Source organism: Podarcis gaigeae, assembly GCF_964106915.1.
Source record: "Podarcis gaigeae genome assembly, chromosome: 4".
Taxonomy (NCBI): Eukaryota; Metazoa; Chordata; class Lepidosauria; order Squamata; family Lacertidae; genus Podarcis; species Podarcis gaigeae.
The window spans coordinates 24,552,447-24,573,120 of record NC_139677.1 but is presented as its reverse complement, the minus strand read 5'-3'; the positions used below and the strand labels follow the sequence as shown (position 1 = coordinate 24,573,120).

The 20,674-nt window shown below is 40.5% G+C and overlaps 1 protein-coding gene across 2 annotated transcripts in view; it reads right to left on the bottom strand.

Moving 5' to 3' along the window:
• Positions 1-20,674, bottom strand: part of PCCA (propionyl-CoA carboxylase subunit alpha) — a 236,867-nt gene that overhangs the window by 158,973 nt on the left and 57,220 nt on the right. For both annotated transcript variants that reach the window (XM_083735288.1, XM_083735287.1), the window contains exon 7: positions 1,698-1,829. In XM_083735288.1, the coding sequence (XP_083591414.1) occupies positions 1,698-1,829 (132 nt within the window). The remainder of the gene's footprint in view (positions 1-1,697; positions 1,830-20,674) is intronic.

Genomic DNA, 20,674 nt, shown 5'->3' with positions numbered 1-20,674 from the left:
GCGTGAAAAGTACAAATAACTAGCATATTACTCTTAAAACCAAACATTGTTATGATTTTGTAAAATTAAATTTTTTTATTATATTTGAGCATGTGTCTATGATCCAAAAAACCATTAAGGCTTTGCTTGCAACAGTTTAAACCACATATTTACTGCATTCTTCAAAGCAGCTCTGGACCATATCCAACAATTGACCTCATTTTATTCTCACAATTCTATAAAGGTAGGTTAAGCTGAGAGACGGTGACAGACCCAAGGCCAGAAAAATCACACCTACATATCTTAGGAACAGGTCACATTCCCCAACATACCCAAAGGCATTTTGAGTCAAGACATTGGGGAACGAGACACATATTGTCATCAGAACATGGCAAACCAATATTGCACCAAATAAAAGGAAAGTTGCTCATGATCTATTTGATTATCTCCCAAGAAATATAAAAAGCCTCTTCAGCAGCAGTGGTCTATTCATTACTGCAATGATATACTTGAAAATAGTACAGATAGCCTTGGAAACATTTTTTTTCCTTTGCCAAAATCCAGCTCCTGAGAAGGAAACGGTAGACGGCTTTCAGTTTGGAGCAACTTTATGGTGAAGAGGATATTATTACACAAGCCTGGGCAATACGTTTTGATTCCTGGATCAACGCACAGGCAGTCCATCTGAGCAGGCCCGTGCAGAGTGGTGGGCAGCCGTGTACACTTGCCCCAGACCTCAGAGGACTAAGCTGGCTGAGGGAAGGGTGTGGCGCCAGGGACCACCTGCTCTTTAGTTTGAGTTTATAACTTTATTCTAACAAGACTCCTGTGCCAGGCCTGCGTATGAGTCTTCCAACAACACACCACATGTTAGCCAAGCAAGAAACAGAACCAAAGGCAGTGAGACTCAGGTAGGGAAGGCTAAATTCTTAAGGGCAAGGAGAAGTTTTAACTCCTCTAGTCTGGCCTAGTGGTGTTCTGACTGCCTCTGTTACTTTCTCTTATATTAGGGAATGGCAGCCATTTACATGAAGGAGAAACAAACCACTACACTTAGGGACACAGAGTTGAGGCAAAGGCAAAAACTGCCTGTCATTGACTGAGTGACTTAACAACACATCAGGGTGCTATAAGAATGCTATAAGTACGTTTCCGAGCACAATTCAAAGTGTTGGTGCTGACCTTTAAAGCCCTAAACGGCCTCGGTCCAGTATACCTGAAGGAGCGTCTCCACCTCCATCGTTCTGCCCGGACACTGAGGTCCAGCGCCGAGGGCCTTCTGGCAGTTCCCTCACTGCGAGAAGCCAAGTTACAGGGAACCAGGCAGAGGGCCTTCTCGGTAGTGGCACCCGCCTTGTGGAACAGCCTCCCACCAGATGTCAAAGAGAAAAATATCTACCAAACTTTTAGAAGACATCTAAAGGCAGCCCTGTTTAGGGAAGCTTTTAATGTTTAATACATTATTGTATTTTAGTGTTTTGTTGGAAGCCGACCAGAGTGGCTGGAGAAACCCAGCCAGATGGGCGGGGTATAAATAATAAATTATTATTATTATTATTATTATTATTATTATTATTATTATGAACCGAAATAGCACTGCACACCCAGCAATCACTGCACAAACCCCAAGGTTGATATTGATGGTGATTTTGCTATTTTATAATAAGCCTCAGAAAGCATACTTTTAAAATGAAAAACATCTTTGAAATGTTTCTTACCTTGACCACCCCATCAAAACCAGGTATAGTGTTGACCTTTGCATTCTTGGCTAAGAGTTTGCTTTCTATCTTGTCCCCCATTGCTTGAATAGCATGCATGTCTGGTCCAATGAAAGCAACACCTTCTGATGCCTGAAGAGAGAAGGAAAGGAAAGGGTTTTTTACTCGCATATATATATATATATATTTACTATGCTGAGATTTTGTTTAGGGAAAACTCTAAATTTATGTAAGCAACCTAGCTTGAGTCAGTACATTAAAATGTGTATGAGCTTGTTAAGCCTATATGGAACAGAGGCACAAAGCTCCTATAATTACTGTTTGCATAAATCAAAGCCAGACCAAAGAAAAATAGCGGAGAGCCATAAAGTATTCCAGCCTGAACATTTGCAAGATCCCCTGAGTAAGAAAAAACAGTTAACTCATGAGTCAAGGAGCCACAAGTGGCTTACAAAGATATGTTCAATAATGTATACTAACTTCAGGATTTCATTCTGCATTCTTTAAAACATAAGCCTCACACAAAACGGAAATGAATTTACTCTTTGTAAGTGTTCACGACGCACAGGATGGACATTTAAAATATTTAGGTACTGCATGTGTAATAAAAGCCATAAATGGATATTATCTTTGTAGGCTAGCAATCACAGTAACATACTTATACAGACTGCACTTCAGAACAGCCTAATGTCTTAAAGTGAGGTATTCTTTATGTACAGATTAACCCAGTATTATAAACTATCATTTCTCATAACACTCTTTCGTTGTATTTGTTTTTTCGTCTCTCTCAAACGCACACTTTTCTCTTTTTCCCGAGAACGTGAGTTTGTGCTTGAAAAGCACTGCTATTATATATATATATATATATATATATGCTTTCGTAGATTTTCACGGGTACAGGAATGCAGGTTTTGGTGTCCTCGGGTGTCTTCCCGTGTAAAAGTTGGGGTGTCTAGGCGACGTTTCGACGAGGTCTCACTCGTCATCTTCAGGCTGGTGCTTTCGGCTTCTTGTTACTGGAACAGCTCTGTTCCAGTAACAAGAAGCCGAAAGCACCAGCCTGAAGATGACGAGTGAGACCTCGTCGAAACGTCGCCTAGACACCCCAACTTTTACACGGGAAGACACCCGAGGACACCAAAACCTGCATATATATATATATATATATATATATATATATATATATATATATATTCAAGACCTTATGAGTTGGATAGTTTGTGTGAGATAATGTCAGTCAGGCTCTTTTATCAATTGTGCAGCTTTTTAAAAAACAAAAATCAGCTGACTAGTTAGACAGTAAAATCACTGACCACATTAACAACATCCTGTTTATTGATCTGTTCTGTCCCAGACAGAACATCCACAGGCAAGCATATGAAAGCTGCCAGGAGTCACAACATTCATGACTTTTGGGCATTTCACAAATTCATGCATATTCCTTGGTCTTAACTCATTGTATCCCTTAACTTGATAACTCAGGGCTGAATGTGTGAAATGAAATGCTGAGAAGCACTGCATCTGAAGTTATATAAGGTCCACTCAAATGATAGCTCATTCTCACACATCTAAAACAAGGTTCTAGAGTATGGTCTAAAAGTGCATGAGACCACAAACTCATCGAAGCTAAGCAGGCCTGGGTATGGTCAGTTTCTGAACTGGGAGCCACCTGGGAGCCACCTGCATTCCATGATGAAAGAAAAGTGGGATATGCTTGATACTGAAGCCTTCCATCCAGCAATGAATGTGAATGTTCATACAAAACTTTAGCCCCCCTTCCATGATGGTGGGGGTAGGGCAGGCAAAACATACATGAAATGGGTTTCTTATATGGGATGCTGAACTAGCCACAGGTAAGGAACTTGTGAAAAAACTCTGATGTTGGGTAAGATTGATGGCACAAGGAGAAGGGGACAACAGAGGTTGAGATGGTGTTATAGAAGCGACCAACATGAATCTGACGAAACTCCGGGAGGCAGTGGAAGACAAGAGTGCCTGGCGTGCTCTGGTCCATGGGGTCACAAAGAGTCAGACATGAGTAATCGACTAAACAACAAAGGAACTTGTAGAAGAATGATGAAAATATGTAAGGTGCACACAAAACCCCAATCCAGAAATGGGGATCTTTTCAAATGGTAGCGATGGTGACAAGAGAGAATCCTGTCAAGAGAAGGATTGAACTCTCTGCTCATCTGCTGGTAAGCGGAGATTTCAATCCTGTTGTCTGCGGCTTTGCCAGCAGGTTTTCCTATGTGGCCCCTCCTGCCCACCTGTCAAAGTTGGCCTGAAGGGTAGGGGGGATGATAAAGATATAACCCACGTGGTCAAAAAGTATGCCACCCCTGGTTTGGAATCCACCTTATACTGTAACAATACCAAATTTTGTGTGACTTTAATAATTACATATTCTTCCCCTGTTTAACAAGGTGTCAATTCCTCCACCACCCTCAGTTGTCTCTTTGTGTGTCTTTATATTGTAAACCCCTTTTGGTAGAGATCTATCAAAACCGTAATCCTACATACAGTGAAAGTATATGTTTCCAATCCTTCTAGCTTTCTGCACCAGCATGTACGCCAAGGCAAGTTTCTGGGAAATGTTTTAGGACAGGGATGCAAATGGGATTTCCTGGGCCTGGTACACTGGGTGTTGATTGGACCCTCTGGACCCCTCGCCGCCCAATCTGTTAACAAGACCTGCTACATATAGCAACTTAGCCTAGCCTACCTCACAGGGCTGCTGCAAATATAAACGCAGGTGAGGAGATGAAAACATACACAACTTTGAGCTCCTTTGTGGAAAAGCAAGATACAAATATATGCCACACAGCGGACGGTTCAACTATGAAATACACTCCCACAGGAGCCAATGACGACCACCAACTTGGATGGTTATAAAAGAGAATTAGGAAAAAAAATCTTGGCGGATAAGGCTCTCAACAGCTGCTAACCACTATAGTTATGTTGTGTCTCCAAAGTTGGAGGCAATATGTGTCTGAATACAGCGGAACCTTGGTTCTCGAATGTAATCCATTCCGGGAGTCTGTTTGACTTCTGAAACGTTCAAAAACCAAGCGCCCCGGAAACAATAGTCAACAACCACATCGGACATTTGAGTTCCAAAAAACGTTTGAAGACCGGAACACTTACTTCCAGGTTTTCAGTGTTTGGGAGCCGAAATGTTTGAGTACCAAGGCATCTGAGAACCAAGGTTCCACTGTACTAGTTGCTTGGAACCAAAAGAAGGGAAGATGCTACCTCCAAGGGCTGTTGTGTAGATATAAAGGAAAGGGGAATACAATATAAATAGCTTTGAGCTCCTGGATACAAATCTACAACAGCAACAAATATGTGCAGCTTCATAACTCTCAGCAAACATACGTACGCAGACATTTTGCAACCTGTAGTCTTTCCTCCCCTGCATTCTAAAACTGCTGTTATAACATTTTGCAAATAGTGATTTTAAAACAAGTAAGGCGCCAAGTGACTGGATAAGCATAGAAAATAAAGGTGACATTAAACACACAGAGAGAGAAAACTATCTATTTGTAAAACTGTTTAGGCAAAAAAGGAGGGAGGAATTACTGCAATTGCCAGCCAATAAACACTGTGTACAGACAGATAATAAAGCTTCCATACCCAAAGAGGGGTGGGAACCAGGTTTGCCTCACTAGTAGAAAAGAATATGCTTAAATATACATCTATGGTGAAGGACATCTGGTGGCGCTGTGGGTTAAACCACCGAGCCTAGGACTTGCCGATCAGAAGGTCGGCGGTTCAAATCCCCGTAATGGGGTGAGCTCCCGTTGCTCGGTCCCTGCTCCTGCCAACCTAGCAGTTCGAAAGCACGTCAAAGTGCAAGTAGATAAATAGGTACCGCTCCAGCGGGAAGGTAAACGGCGTTTCCATGCGCTGCTCTGGTTCGCCAGAAGCAGCTTAGTCATGCTGGCCACGTGACCAGCTGTATGCCGGCTCCCTCAGCCAATAAAGTGAGATGAGCGCCGCAACCCCAGAGTCGGCCACAAGTGGACCTAATGGTTAGGGGTCCCTTTACCTTTATACATCTAGGGCAACTTCCCCTATGAATACCACAAAACTGAAGCAGGAGCAGTGGTACTGCCTATTTGTTTTAAATTTTTGAACACCACCTTGTAAGAAGTTAACCGAAAAGGTAGAGTACAGCAAATATATAAAATAAACAAGCAAACAAGTAAAAGATCCCAACTTCAAGCCTTGGTGGCTGCAGATAGGGCTGGGGAGGACTACTGTCTGAAACTCTGGAGAGGTTCCTGGGTTACGAGAGTCAGCAGGTAAATATTTTGCAGTGTAAAAAAATACCACTGTGCAGTTTTCCAGACTGTGGAATATACAAGCAGCCACAAAGGATATGAAAACATGAAACAAAAAGAGAGATTAAAAAATACAGTATGTTGCATGTGTCACTCTGAGCACTGTTCTTTCCCAGGACAGATTTAAAAATGCAAGACATGAGTCCTTCTAAATTAGTATGGAAAAACTACAGACCTCAGAAGTACTCGTTAAGTAATAGGTTTCTTAGTGGTTTGGGTAGAAACAAAGTGAAACATGTAAAGAATTTTCTATAGATGTTTTCCATATACCATTTCTTACAGTTCCTGGCACTGAAATCAGTCAAAGCTTTTACATGATAAAAGAAATCTGTGGAACTAATCCTAGAAACCTCTTTCTGTTTTCTGTGCATAACACCTCCAGGCGACAGAGGAGACAAAATGCTTCATTTGCATCCTTAAACATTAGAAACTGAGAATGAACCTTTTCAGCTGTAAATGTTATTGCATCTACATTTCCAGAAAGAGGGGGGTTGAGAGAGAGAAAGGTTAAACAGTCCACTCAGGTTTATGTTAACTCATCTCTTTTTAGGGCCACTGATCAGTAGAAAGAGACAAGAATGCAGAAGCTTAACCGCTCTGATCTCCTTCTTCATAATGTTCCATTGTATTCAATAAATGGATACAGCTCCTGATTACAGGAACAAAAAGAAGAAATCAGGTATGCACCAAGGAAATGGGAAATATTAACCAATGCCATCTTCCAGTTTTTTCTCCTTCTAGTCTTGAGCAGTCAAGTTTCATTTCTGTGGATGAAAAACTAAGACAAGGTTAGATCAGACTTATTTTACAATATTCACGGTGGTAGATAATATTGTCTGATATTACAATACTTGTACAAAAAAATTGTACGTTCCATAAAACTTCAGGGAACATGGATCCTGACTGCAAAGATAGCAGCAGGTACAAATGCACACAAAGCAGCTTCTACATCAGTAGGGTAACATTTGGTTAATGACTTTGCCCTGCTATGCTGTTTGTCATTGGAATTCCATTATGAATGGCTAAAGCCAGATATTCTACATTCAGTTTTCATTTTGTGACAATATAGCAACCTCAAGTGATTCAGTTCTGAGGTCTGGCTCAGATCATTACTTTCTGCTGCAATGGTGGTGCCCATGACATAGGCCTTCCTGAACATTTTTGTTGGTACATCTCAAGAAAAAGGCTATAATTAAGCCAAATACAATTCTTTTCTGCAGAGCAACTGGCTTTTCCCATTTCATAAGAAGCTATTCTTCTACTGAGAGCTAAGCGCAAGGTGGGGACCAAAGGTTGACAAACTACCCCAGAAGGAGCACCACATGCCCTCCAGAGGTACTACCCATCCCATAATACTCCATAAACCCATCAGCATGCAACAGCGACCACACCCTGGGAATGGCTTTGACTGGCTGGCTAAACCAGAAGGCGGCAGCTGATGGGTCTCAAAGCCTTGCCCTGCATGTGAAGACAGGCTCTGGCGGATTGAGCGAACAAGACCAAAAGTGGGCCCAATTGTCAAGAAGGCGGTTTCTGCACGTGTTGTAGAGGGAAGTGAGGGGCAGATGAGGCTCGTCCACCAAAGAAGGTAGCCCACCTAAGAGGTGAAAAACTTGGATCTGAAACCTCTTGCTACCTTGCAGGATATATTCAGGAGGAGAAAAGGCTAAGGAGTAAACCCTACACAAATCTGGAGTAGAGTCCATAAGAGAGTTGGATGGTGTCTTGTACACCTCCTTTTGGCAACTCCTGCAGCCAAGCTAGTGCCAAATGTATTGCTCTGCTTTCTTTTGGACCACATCCGCAAGGCCAAGAAAGAGGTCTTGTTATCTGGGCAGCCCAATACTTCCATACATACTGCCCAGGCTTGCACCCTGGGCAGGTCACTTTGGTGCTACTAATGCAGAAGTTTGACTTCACCCCCTGAGGTGCGCTCCATAGTCTCTTGAGATAGACAGATACCAACAATTCTTCCATTGAACAAGTGCATTATCTTAAAAACGTAGCAACCCCCAGTTTTTAATTGGGGGAGGAGAGAGAGAACAACTCCAACAGTCCAATGAAAGCATCCCAGTCAAGTTGACCATTGCATCTTCAGGAAAAAGCTGTACTGTGAGTCACAGGCAAAAATGGCTTCTTTCACACTTGGCCTAGGAATACACAAATACTCATATGGATGTAAAATGCATGACACACCGAGGTGGCAAACCAGTGGCAGTACCTAGGCAACCTTACTCTAAGGAAGAACCCCTTTCCTCAGAGTGAGGGGCAGAGATTAGTAGCAAAATCAATGGTGAATTAAGTAGGTGGGTGAGGAGAGGTGAGGTGAGGAGAGGACAAGGAGTGGCAACCCTTAGCCATCTCATACGAAAAGTAAAAGCAGTGGGTTGAGTGGCAGTGAGGCAGAGAGCACCTAATCTGCTGGTCTGGGAGCTAAACTGTGTGCAGTAGAAGGCACCCAACTCAAGGACAACCAAGAGAAAATAATTAGAAAGAAAGAAAAATGAGCTTGTAAGAACACAGCCCAGCGAATACTTCATTAGCTCAAGCATCAGAAGATGACATGTCAACCTTGAGAAAAGCCCTGGCAAAGATATATGGAGACTGCCCTGCAATCTCCTCTTCAGAAGCTTCGCCCATATGCTTCAGATAAAAAATTGCAAATAAATCTTTGTCAACTTGCTGTTAAGCTTCTATCAAAAGTGTAATGGGAGGTACAGGAAGAAAACTTTTCTGGTGATTCTGGGACGTGTTCCCTTAGCTCTATGAAGTAGAACTTTCATTTGAAATATGATTTAGTATTTTGCTCAGTGATATTTTGGAAGTGATTACTTCCAATGAGGTCCTTGGCAGAAAATAAATGCAATTGATTAATTCAGTAATAATAATAATAATAATAATAATAATAATAATAATAATAATACTTTGGGGCATAAACAGTACAAGAAGCTACTAGTTACAGATAGGTAGCCGTGTTGGTCTGCCATAGTCAAAACAAAAAAAATTCCTTCCAGTAGCACCTTAAAGACCAACTAAGTCAGTTCTTGGTATGAGCTTTTCGTGTGCATGCACATTTCTTCAGATACACTGAAACAGAAGTTTCCAGACCCTTCTATATAGTGAGAAGGTGGGGAGGGGTATTACTCAGAAGGGTGGTGGGAATGGGTGATTGGCAGATAGCTGTGATGAGGCTCGTCAACAGGCTCATCACAGCTATCTGCCAATCACCCATTCCCACCAGCCTTCTGAGTAATACCCCTCCCCACCTTCTCACTATATAGAAGGGTCTGGAAACTTCTGTTTCAGTGTATCTGAAGAAGTGTGCATGCACACGAAAAGCTCATACCAAGAACTGACTTAGTTGGTCTTTAAGGTGCTACTGGAAGGAAGAAGCTACTTGGTCAAGACTGAAACTTTCCTTGTTAGGCCGAATAGCTGCTGTAAAGATGAATGTATTGCCGAAAATGTTATTTTTGTTTCAGGCCCTACAGATCGTGGACAAGGTGGAATGTTTTGGAAAGTGGCAGAGGGATATTTCTAAGTTTGTTTGGCAGGGCAAAAAGCCCCGAATAAAGTTTAAAATATTAACTGATGCGAAAGAAAGAGGGGGATTTGCCCTGCCAGACTTGAGGCTATATTATGAATCTGCAGCCTTCTGCTGGTTGAAAGATTGGATTTTATTGGAGAACACTGATGTCCTGGATCTGGAAGGGTTTGACAATGCGTTTGGGTGGCATGCATATTTGTGGTATGACAAGGCCAAAGTGCACAAATTGTTTAAAAACCATATTGTCAGAAGAGCAATTTGGAGGGTCTGGATAAAATACAAAGACTTATTGGAGAGTAAAACTCCGAGGTGGCTCTCACCGGTGGAGGCCAAGGCACGTAAGAGACCCAACATGGAGGCCCATTGGCCTAAATATTGGGAAATAATTGAAAAAACTGGAGACAATTGGAGGTTGCTAAGTTTGGAGAAATTGAAAACTAAGGTACGAGATTGGTTGCACTATGCGCAAATTCAAGAGGTATTTAAAATAGATAAAAAAGTTGGATTCCAGGTGGAAAAATCGAAACTAGAGACTGAATTGTTAGAGCCAAAAAGTAAACTACTTTCGAGAATGTATAACTTGCTGCTTAAGTGGAATACACAGGATGAGACAGTCAAATCCGCTATGATAAAATGGGCTCAGGATGTGGGGCATAACATTATGTTTGCAGACTGGGAAAGGTTATGGAACACCGGTTTGAAATTCACGGCATGTACTGCCTTGAAGGAAAATATTATGAAAATGGTATACCGGTGGTACATGACCCCAGTCAAGTTAGCCAAGATATATCATCTGTCTGACAACAAATGTTGGAAATGTGGAGAGGCGGAAGGGACATTCTTCCATCTCTGGTGGACCTGCCCGAAAGTGAAGGCCTTCTGGGAAATGATCCATAATGAACTAAAAAAGGTATTGAGATTTACCTTACCTAAAAAACCAGAGGCCTTCCTTCTGGGCATGGTGGACCAGAGAGTGCTTAAGAAGGACAGAACCTTTTTTATGTATGCTACCACAGCAGCAAGGATCCTGATTGCAAAATACTGGAAGACACAAGATTTATCCACGCTGGAGGAATGGCAATCGCAGTTGATGGACTATATGGAACTGGCTGAAATGACTGGCAGAATCCGAGACGCGGGAGAAGAAACAACTGAGGAGGATTGGGAAAAGTTTAAGGACTATTTGAAAAAACATTATAAGTTGTATGAATGTTAAAAAAAAATGCACCTTTCAGGAAATTCTAGCTTCAGCAAATGTAAGTTATTGGAATGAAAATTAAGACACAAGAATTCAGAGGTAAAATAATGAAATAACTTTATTGTGTTTAATATAAAACATATAAGAATTGAGCGACAGTAAAATTGAAAATAGGGAACATGATAAAATGGAAGTTACAATAAGTTTTGAAATAAGTTAACAAATTGCTGATGCTTTATAAGACAGAGAACGCAGGGTTCGGAGGATGTGGGGAAGTCCTATAGAATAGAAGGAAAAAGAATATGGAAACTTGTTACCTATACCCTATCTTCTTATAACCACTCTTTATTCTTTTTTCTGTATTTCTAAAAAGCAATAAAAATATTTTTAAAAAAAAATGGAAGGAAGAAGCTACTAATAAGGGTCATCATTAATAAAATGTCAGAAGAAGAAGAAGAAGAAGAGAAAAATGACAAGGTTTTAAAGACAATGAACCTCTGGTAAGTGAAAAAGATGTGGGTGAACAGCTGGTCAGTAGTTCAACTAACAGGTCAAGGAAACCTAGGAGAAAAAACATGTACACAGGCACTCTTGATGGATGCCATGTTCAATCAACTGGCATTCCCTGGTGCATCACTTGCATCTTTCTGCAGGAGGGAATCACAGGCGCTTTCTCACATTGGTCACTGTCCAGAAAAGGCATCCCTAGAGCAGCAACACCACTTGAACACATGAGATTCTCTCGCAAAGTTCACAGACAGGTGACTGGAGCCTGAGCAGAGGTCCTCTTGTGGCTCAGGAATTGGCTTCTGAATACCAGTTGCTAGAAACCACAGGAGGGGAGAGTGCTCTTGTGCTCAAATCCTGCTTGCTGGTTTGCCACAGGCCTCCGGTTGGCCACTGTGAGAACAGGATGCTGGACTAGATGGGCCACTCGCCTGTTCCAGCAGGGCTCTTAGAATGGATGTTTTCACAAAAATGATTATTTCCACAATATAGAACCACCAAATTATAGGGCTGGGAGGCACCGTTAAGATCATTCAGTTCAACCCATGCTCAGGGCGTGATCTGCAGTGCATGATGAAGCTACAGCATTTCTACTTAAATACCTCCTATGACCTGTTTGCTCCATCATCAAACAATTCTTACCATTGGCACATCTGTCCTAATGTTTAGCTGAAATCTTCTTCCTTGAGATTTCTACCCACTGGCTTTGCCTTGAGCAATAAAGTACAAGCCTATTCCATATGACACCCCTTCTGCAATTTGAGTATCACTTGTTTGTCTCTCCTTTAATACTCTCTTCTCCAAGCTAAACACACCCCTGTTATTCATGGGACTTTCATGGTGATTTTCAGACCTTTCACCATCCTGGTTGCCACTCCCTGAATACATATCCCCTGTTGCTCTCCTTAAAATGTGGATTGCGGGGGGGTGGTGTTTGCAGCGACATTAGACTGCTAGCTCATGTTCACCTTACAATCAGCTAAGACAAATATATCCTATTCTCATGTGCTTCTGCCAAACCTGGTCTTCCACATTTGTGTCCTTTGGTTAAAAAAAGGTAAAGGACCCCTGATAGTTAAGTCCAGTCGTGAACGACTCTGGGGTTGCGACGCTCATCTTGCTTTACTGGCCAAGGGAGCCCGTGTTTGTCCACAGACAGTTCTTCTGGGTCATGTGGCCAGCATGACTAAGCTGCTTCTGGTGAAACCAGAGCAGCGCACGGAAATGCCGTTTACCTTCCCGCTGGAGCAGGAAGGTATCCTTTGGTTATGGATACCTAAATGCAGGATTTTGCACATTTATCTCCATTGAATTTTGTCTTGTAGTTTCAATACTGCCAAGTCAGTATTTCCAACAAGTCAAGTTCATTTTCATTCTTCATTCTGTCTTTCATAGTGTAAGCTGCTCCTTGCAGCTTCATCTCCACATCTGATAAGCACTCCCTCTCCTCCATCCAAGACATTTATAAAGATGCTAAACAGTAGAGGGTGCAAGAACATCTTGTGACACTTCATTGGGGACCTCCCTCAAGCTTAATGGGCACTCATTGGATAAAGTTGCTCAATCAGCTGTAGATCTACATATTACAAATGCAAAACTGATCATAATTGAAAAGGGTTTCCTTTAAATTTCCAGCGCATGTAAAACAAGGAATATCTCTGACAAACACTGGCAAAAGATTGTTAAAAATGCACTGTGGTTTGTTTGTTTTTCAATGGAGGGGGTGGGGAGAAAGTCTTGTGCTGCTTGTATCATAGAAATAGATTTTTAAACTATAAATCCCCTTTCAAATAACACACATTTCCCACATTTTATACAGAATTCATCTTTTAAGAACAGGGGGGAAATGTTGTGACATTAGTAGATAATCACACTTAAATGTCTTTTTGCAGAAGAGGAAGCACTCTCAGAAGCTTCTGGCAACTCATTAGAAATAAATGGAGCAAACACACTACAGGAAACCAAATACAAATCTGTTTTCAAGGGAATCTTGAGCTTTTGCAGTAGAACTGTTTGAACTTCCATCCTGTTAATTGTGGAGACTACTTAAGAAATTCTGTGTCAGCAATCAGGGCCAAGAGTGGACGCATAACTATAGTAGTCCACTTTCAAAATTCTTGAAAACCCATTTAAGAATATCAGTAGGGGGTAAATTAAAGCCATATGCATTAAGAAGCTAATAATTTGAAAAATGTACACAAGCAATGAACCTTGAAGTTTATCAAGCACTGAAATGACTATTAAGAAGTGTTTTGTCTAGCTCTAAGTAACAAAATAAAGCCAAAATGATGCCAGTCTGAAGATGAACAGTCATAACCAACAGCCTAAATTTCAACACTAGAATTTGAAATTTAGCATGTAAGCCTCAGTAAAACCTACAATTCACTAGTTGCCAAGAACATTTGTTTGCTTCAGTTCATATCAGGAATTATCATTTACTAATGCAGGTATTGCGTGCACTATTATCAAAGCTCAGCTCTTTACAAAGCACAATAACTAAACATATTCTGTGAGATGCCACTAAATTAATAGCAAAAGTTGACTGCATATCACAACAAGTTAATTCATAATTTTACCTCAGTTTATGTTTAGAGTTTTCAACCTTGGTCCTATGAATGTTTACTTGGCAGCAGGTCCTGCTTTATTCAATTGAATTACACCCTTTGTCTGCCAACATTGTAGGTAACTACCTCTGTAACAGTTTTCTGCTTCACTGCTGCTTATATACATTCCCACCTCACCAAAAATTACACCACCACAGATTAAGAATACTAAAAATAAAGGAATAAAAAATAAAGACACCAGCGTGGTGGCAAATAACTCCAGGTAAACCTTTAACTTCTTATGTCAGGCAGGGCCAATGGCAGGAGAAGGAAAGAGAGAGGAAGGTAGGAAAATCCAAACCAACTTCATGCTTTGTACCATGTTAAGTTTCAAAGAAATTATTTTCTGCTCTTCAAATCAGAGCAACGTAACATTTGTAAATCCATTGCTTGGTGGATTTTGCCTCAATATACAGATGGATCCTAATATACATGTGTGACTTGTATATTACTTGTTCTTTTCAAAAATAAGTCACGGTCGCTGACTTGTTTTTAAAAAGAAGGGGGGATTGAACCAAGATATAGTTCTCACCGAAGAAGTAAAGCAGTGTCTGGGCTGCATCACTCCAGACCACCAGTGAGGGGGGCTCACATCACAATGCTGTTCCATACAGGGAAAGGGGGGCCCTTGACATAACAAACAAGAATGCAAAGGAGAAGGCTAACTAAGGATTCAATGTCTCCATGTAACAGTTTGTTCTTTTCAAATACAGTGGTATCTTGGGTTACATACGCATCAGGTTACATACGCTTCAGGTTACAGACTCCGCTAACCTGGAAATAGTACCTCGGGTTAAGAACTTTGCTTCAGGATGAGAACAGAAATTGTGCTCTGGCGGCATGGCGGCAGCTGGAGGCCCCATTAGCTAAAGTGGTGCTTCAGGTTAAGAACAGTTTCAAGTTAAGAACGGACCTCCAGAACGAATTAAGTACTTAACCCGAGGTACCACTGTATGTAGGAGATTTTTGTTTGGAGAATCATTCAGTCATATGAGCTGCAGTCTGAAGTGGTATTGGCCAGACATACATTTACAAAGTGCATGACAGCTAGGCAAAAACAGAAGACAACATATCTATTAACAGCTGTTAGCTATGGTTCACGTTTTACGGCTTGGTCTTTTGAGTGAGGAAGACATGCCTCCCTTCTGAGGCCACCATCTTCATGCCCAAGCTTGTGAACTTCTGAAGGCATCTGTCTGGCCAGTGGCCGAAAGCAGAGTAACTTACAATCTTAAAAACATGACAGAAGGAAAAAGGAGTGAGGAGGGATGAGGAAAAAAGTAAGTTCATGCACCAGTTCTTAAAGTGATGGTTCTTTTAACAACGACCTGAAATGACACAATTCATTGATGTCACCTCACTAACCTTTTGATGTATATATTTTGCCCAAAGAGGAAGCTCAATCTCCTTGCCATACATTTGCCATACAAAGTTGCCATACACTTTTGGTGCCTAACTTCAAGATGTGGAAGTATCCCTGCTTGGCTCTCTTTAAACTTAAATCTTGTTTTCCTCTTTGAATATTTTCCATGTTCAGACAATATACTATACAGTGGTACCTCAGGTTACATACACCTCAGGTTACATACGCTTCAGGTTACAGACTCCACTAACCCAGAAATAGTGCTTCAGGCTAAGAACTTTGCTTCAGGATGAGAACAGAAATCGTGCTCCGGCGGCGCGGCGGCAGCAGGAGGCCCCATTAGCTAAAGTGGTGCTTCAGGTTAAGAACAGTTTCAGGTTAAGTACGGACCTCCGGAACGAATTAGGTACCTAACCCGAGGTACCACTGTAGTAGCAATAGCCTGGATCCTGTTTTTGCAAGAAAGGAAATTTAACAGGCTTACATTAATATCTGAACTGAGGTGAAAGGCATGTCTATATTAGAATGATGATAATTTTACACACACACACACACACACACACACACACACACACACACACACTTTCTCTGTTGTTCAGCTTGACAGCAGCCCTTATCAGACAAAACTGTGTGAATATCTGCCACAGATGGCAATGTCTATATAGAGATTGGCAACTGACATGCTCAGAGCACCATTACTACACCATGTTGCGCCTCTAGTCCCGCCATTTGTCTTCTCCATCGCGTGCATCCCTTCAAATTAAGAATGCTGCAACAAGCTGAAACATGAGTCCCAAGGCAGGAATTCACAGGATCTCAAAGCTTTATAATTTGATCCCAGAGCACTGCAAAACCCATCAAATCCTTTGTTTCCTCAGTCCTCATAACAATCAGACTTTGCTTAATAGTTGGGGAGGTGTATGAGAGAGAGAAAGAAAGAGAAAGAGAGAGAGCGAAACCAAGGAGCCTGGTGCACAGGGCATTGTTCTCTTGCTTTGTCTCAAATATGCTGTAGTTTCACATTGAGAGAAGGCCTGGCAGGAGAGAGGAATTTAGGGAGGATGACAGTAAAGGTAGCATCAAAAGGAGTTTTAAAATACGACAGCCTACCTGTGATAATTTTTATAGGCATTATCTTTTTATTTTCGTATGGCTCCACGCACTGCTAATCAGTGATCTACTGGAAACTTCAGAACCTACTGAAAAGCCTGGCAGGATATTTGGCTTTCAATTCTTCTACTCTGTTTATTCCCAATACAAGTATGTTCAACAGCCTTAGAAAGAGCCCTTGAACAAGAGCAGTCACTTAGCAATGAAATGTAAATTACTGACATGGGCTAAAACTTGGACTTGTCACTGCTAATGAGCACATTAAAAAAAAGGGAAAGCGCACACTAGATTACTATAACCTTTTCACTTAACCCTGTGTGTACTGAAAGCCACAATTCAGCACCATATCAAAGAGCCTGCATAATAGAAGTGCTACACAGCAGCTTTTCGTCAAGCTCAAGGTTAACCTAAAAAGCATAGGAGAACTGTTGGGTACTGATTAAAGTGGAGGTTCAGATCCAATGACACTTCTCATGTAAACCACATAATTAAGTTTTAAGAGAGCTTCTATTTAAGACCAGCCATGCTAGGTCATGTCAACTGTCCATCTAACTCAGCACACTATCTTTCAGTAAAGGATAGACAACACCCTTTTTTACATGCAAGCAAGGAATTTTACTAGTAAGGAATAATGGAAATATCCAGCCGTTCCTCTAATCTGTTTTATGGCCATATGGCCACATCTTCTTGATTTTATGACATTTATATTAATGAATACATTGTACTCATGTTTCTGTCACTAATCTCCATTAACTAATAATTCCATATCTTATGTTTAACTATTTTTTTCTATAGAAATGTCTACATTTTAAAAAGCCAAAACAGGTAAAATATAACAGAGGAGTTATTAAGATGGCTGAGCAACTCAACAGCATTTAATAGCAGCACCAGATTATCACCTGGCTGTATAAACTATGACTATTACACCTAGGAATGCTTCTCAGAACCTGAAATAACATTTGCCCAATGTTTACGGCATTGTCCAGTTTATAGTATGTTCTGTGCTTATTTCCATATACCTTTTTTTTTTTAGTTTAAAATTTCTATTCAAAGGTCACAATGAACAAAGCTAACAATTTAAGAGTCCTCCATGCTACAAAGAAAAATACTTCAGAAAATATATAGAAGTTTCAAAACAACTGATGACACAGCATTTACTTCATGGGCAGCTACGCTTTCTCAGCTGAAGGATCACTGGCTTTAAAAATTTTATACTTTGGATTGAGCCACATATTTTCTTGAAAGTGACATACACTACAGTGCTGGAAAGAAAGAGAAGGAATGAGTACTAAGAATTCAGATAGCCCAGGGGTTCCCAAACAGTGGTCTATGGACCACCAGTGGTATGTGAGCTTCATTTAGGTAGCCTGCAGCATGTCCACATTAAATATTCATATTCATTTTTAAAATACAATTAAAAACAGAGATGTCCCCTGAAAACAGCATCATTTTGATATTTTGGTACTTTGGGGGGGGGGGACTCTGTATCAGATAAGCAGAGAAGGAGAGCTAACACAGTGATACTTTCAGTAGTTTGTGAATGACTAGTCATGATGGCTCCCATCGGTAGCCAAAGCACTGTAGCTCCCAGAAACAGCCACATGAAATTTTCACAAGGCCTCTGAAAGCCGTGTGAGCGTTGAAGGCTACTGATTAGAAGCTGAGCAGATCTGAGGGTGAAAATAACTCAAAAGTAGACCAGAGGCATAGGGGCAAGACTACAGCCCACATGAGGTAAAAATATGGGATTTTTAAAAGTCAGTTTTAAAAAGTGTCAACTGTCAAGGGCTCTCTGTACAGCCCACTGAAAATGTCAGGCGGGGATATATGGCCCCATGATGTACAAAAGAGGCAATATTCCTGAAGAGAAAGAGAAAATAAATACATATCACCTCCCCATCTCTTGTTCAGCCCAAGGACACACAGGCCTTTTTCAGTGCTCCTGTGTACCAAGGAACCAAAGCACATTTCCAGTTAGAAAGCAAACAAACAAAAGGAAAGTATTTCAATTTCGTCCTCTGAGATAACTGGATAAACCGAGACAACTGGATGAACCTCACTGGATATATCAACATAGTCTTCAGTCACTTTTTTAGGTGTAAACTTTAATTTACAAAGCTTCAATGGAGTGAAAAGTGTTTTTGGGGGAGGGGCAGCCAGCTCAGCTGTACTGACATTTTCCGCCCTGCAATAGTTTAATATTTTAAAATTGATCAGAACATTAGTGGTTACTAAAATTAGTACGCTTAATTGGCAACTGTTTCCAGAATGTGTTGTTCTATGAATCATTTAATAATGAAAAAGTGACATGTTTATGTGTGTATCATTCACATGAACTTACCCTCTCTGCGTTAAACTAAGCTTTGCTTTCAACTCTACAATGCTCATCTATTGAGATCAATTAGTAAAGAACATTCTGAATTATTTATTTCTGCTCCCTCCTCTTGGATCTAGCAATACACCTTCTAAACCACATGCATAAGACAAAGTTGTGAATCATAAAAGCCACATAAGGTTCAGGATTATAATGAAAAAGAGCAAGGAAAATCCAGCTATGTGATATATAACCATTCTTTACAGTTATTTCAATCGGAAGTGAAGAAGCAACACGCTTGAACTTCACCATTTAAAAATATAAGACCTTATCTACTTTGCCAATGTACAGTTTAAAAGGCACATGAGTTCCCATTTGTGCCCTCTGCATCTGTTCCAAATTAGGTTTCAATTAGATACACAAAACAGGGAAACAAACATGTTTGTGTGTTCTTGACATACAATTTACACATTTGGCCCCCACAGAAAAGTGATTTGCATGCAAGAAATTCATCTTACATAGTCCTAATACTTAAAGCTGAAAAGTAAACACATGAAAGCTGTCATTTTTTCCTACAGAAATTAAAAATCTTACTAACATATACCGTTACTTGACACAATATTCACCTTACGACATACAAATGAATATCCAAGAATAAAACTAATCCCGTCTGCATTACAATAAATTTGGCCATGGATATTGTCACCAATCTTGTAATCCAAACCCCGAAAATCCACCAGATTGCTAGGAAGTGAGCCCAGAGTGGAATAATGATTGCAAAATTGCCAAGTTTGGCAGCCAAACCGCAACCTAATAGCTTCACGACAACATGAACAAATGCTTTTGTTTCATTGTTTTATATTTAGGGAAATTGCCAGCTAATGCCAGCTCTGGGACAGCCTAGTGGGAAAACCATTTGCTTGGGAGTACAATCTATCTTCTGTTAAAGATCAAAGCATTCAGCTTCACACCTCCTTTTTGCCATTAAGAAAGGAGATTCGTTTTTTTTATTCTAATTTACTTATTTGGGCTTGGAAGCTTTTTGTATGTCGCTGAAGATATTTTTTGTAGTAAGTGACTAGTAAGTCAAACAAGTTGTTGTTTTCATCGTCAGAAAATTCTTTCAAATGTCAAACTCTGCTAAAAGGCAACTGGGTGTATCCTTTCCAATTTCCCACTAACTTTAGAAAGAAACAAAGCTCAGCATCATGCAACGACAGACCCATTAAAATTAGGTTATCATTTGGTTAAGTTGCACCCTACATAAATAACTTTTCTTATTTCATTAGCAAGCAGAATTTTCTTTTTAAATGAAAAACTGACATTAGCGATAAGTTAATAAGGGCTGAACTAACAAAGACAGGTAAGCAAACCAGTACACAACTTCTGCACATTACCTTCCAGAATCCTGAACAGATAGGTGAATCCAACCAAGTGCACCCTGAGAAATTGTCACTCTTTCTTCAAATATGTTCATTATATCTGTTTTGCCAACATAAGTCCCAAGAAAGAAATCTATTTTGAAATTATGTTTTGAAGCAGCAAAACCTGACTATATCTGGCCTCCAGCCTATGAAACGGTCCCCCCCGAGGGAAGCTCGCCTGGTGTCTTTTGTGCAATCTTTTCAGCAACAGAAAGAAAAAAAATATTCTTTCTTCCCAGGCTTTGTTTTGTACATTTTAGCAGTGGCACAGTTTTTAGAGGTTTAGAGTTAACTTCTTCCTCTTGACAACAGCTGTTCATTGGGGTTTTCATTTTTGTTAATTTGGATGGGTATGTTTCTTTTTTCATATGCATAATGGAAGAGTAGGCTATTGGCATTCTCATGCAATTGCACTTAGGGATTTTTAATTGGGTTTCCTATTTTGTATGCTGTAAGACACATAGAAACTTTGGTGCAGGTGATACAAAATTCAATAAGTAACAATATCAACAATGAACCAACAACGAATCCAAAATATGGTCCATTTTCAAATGCAGCAAACCAG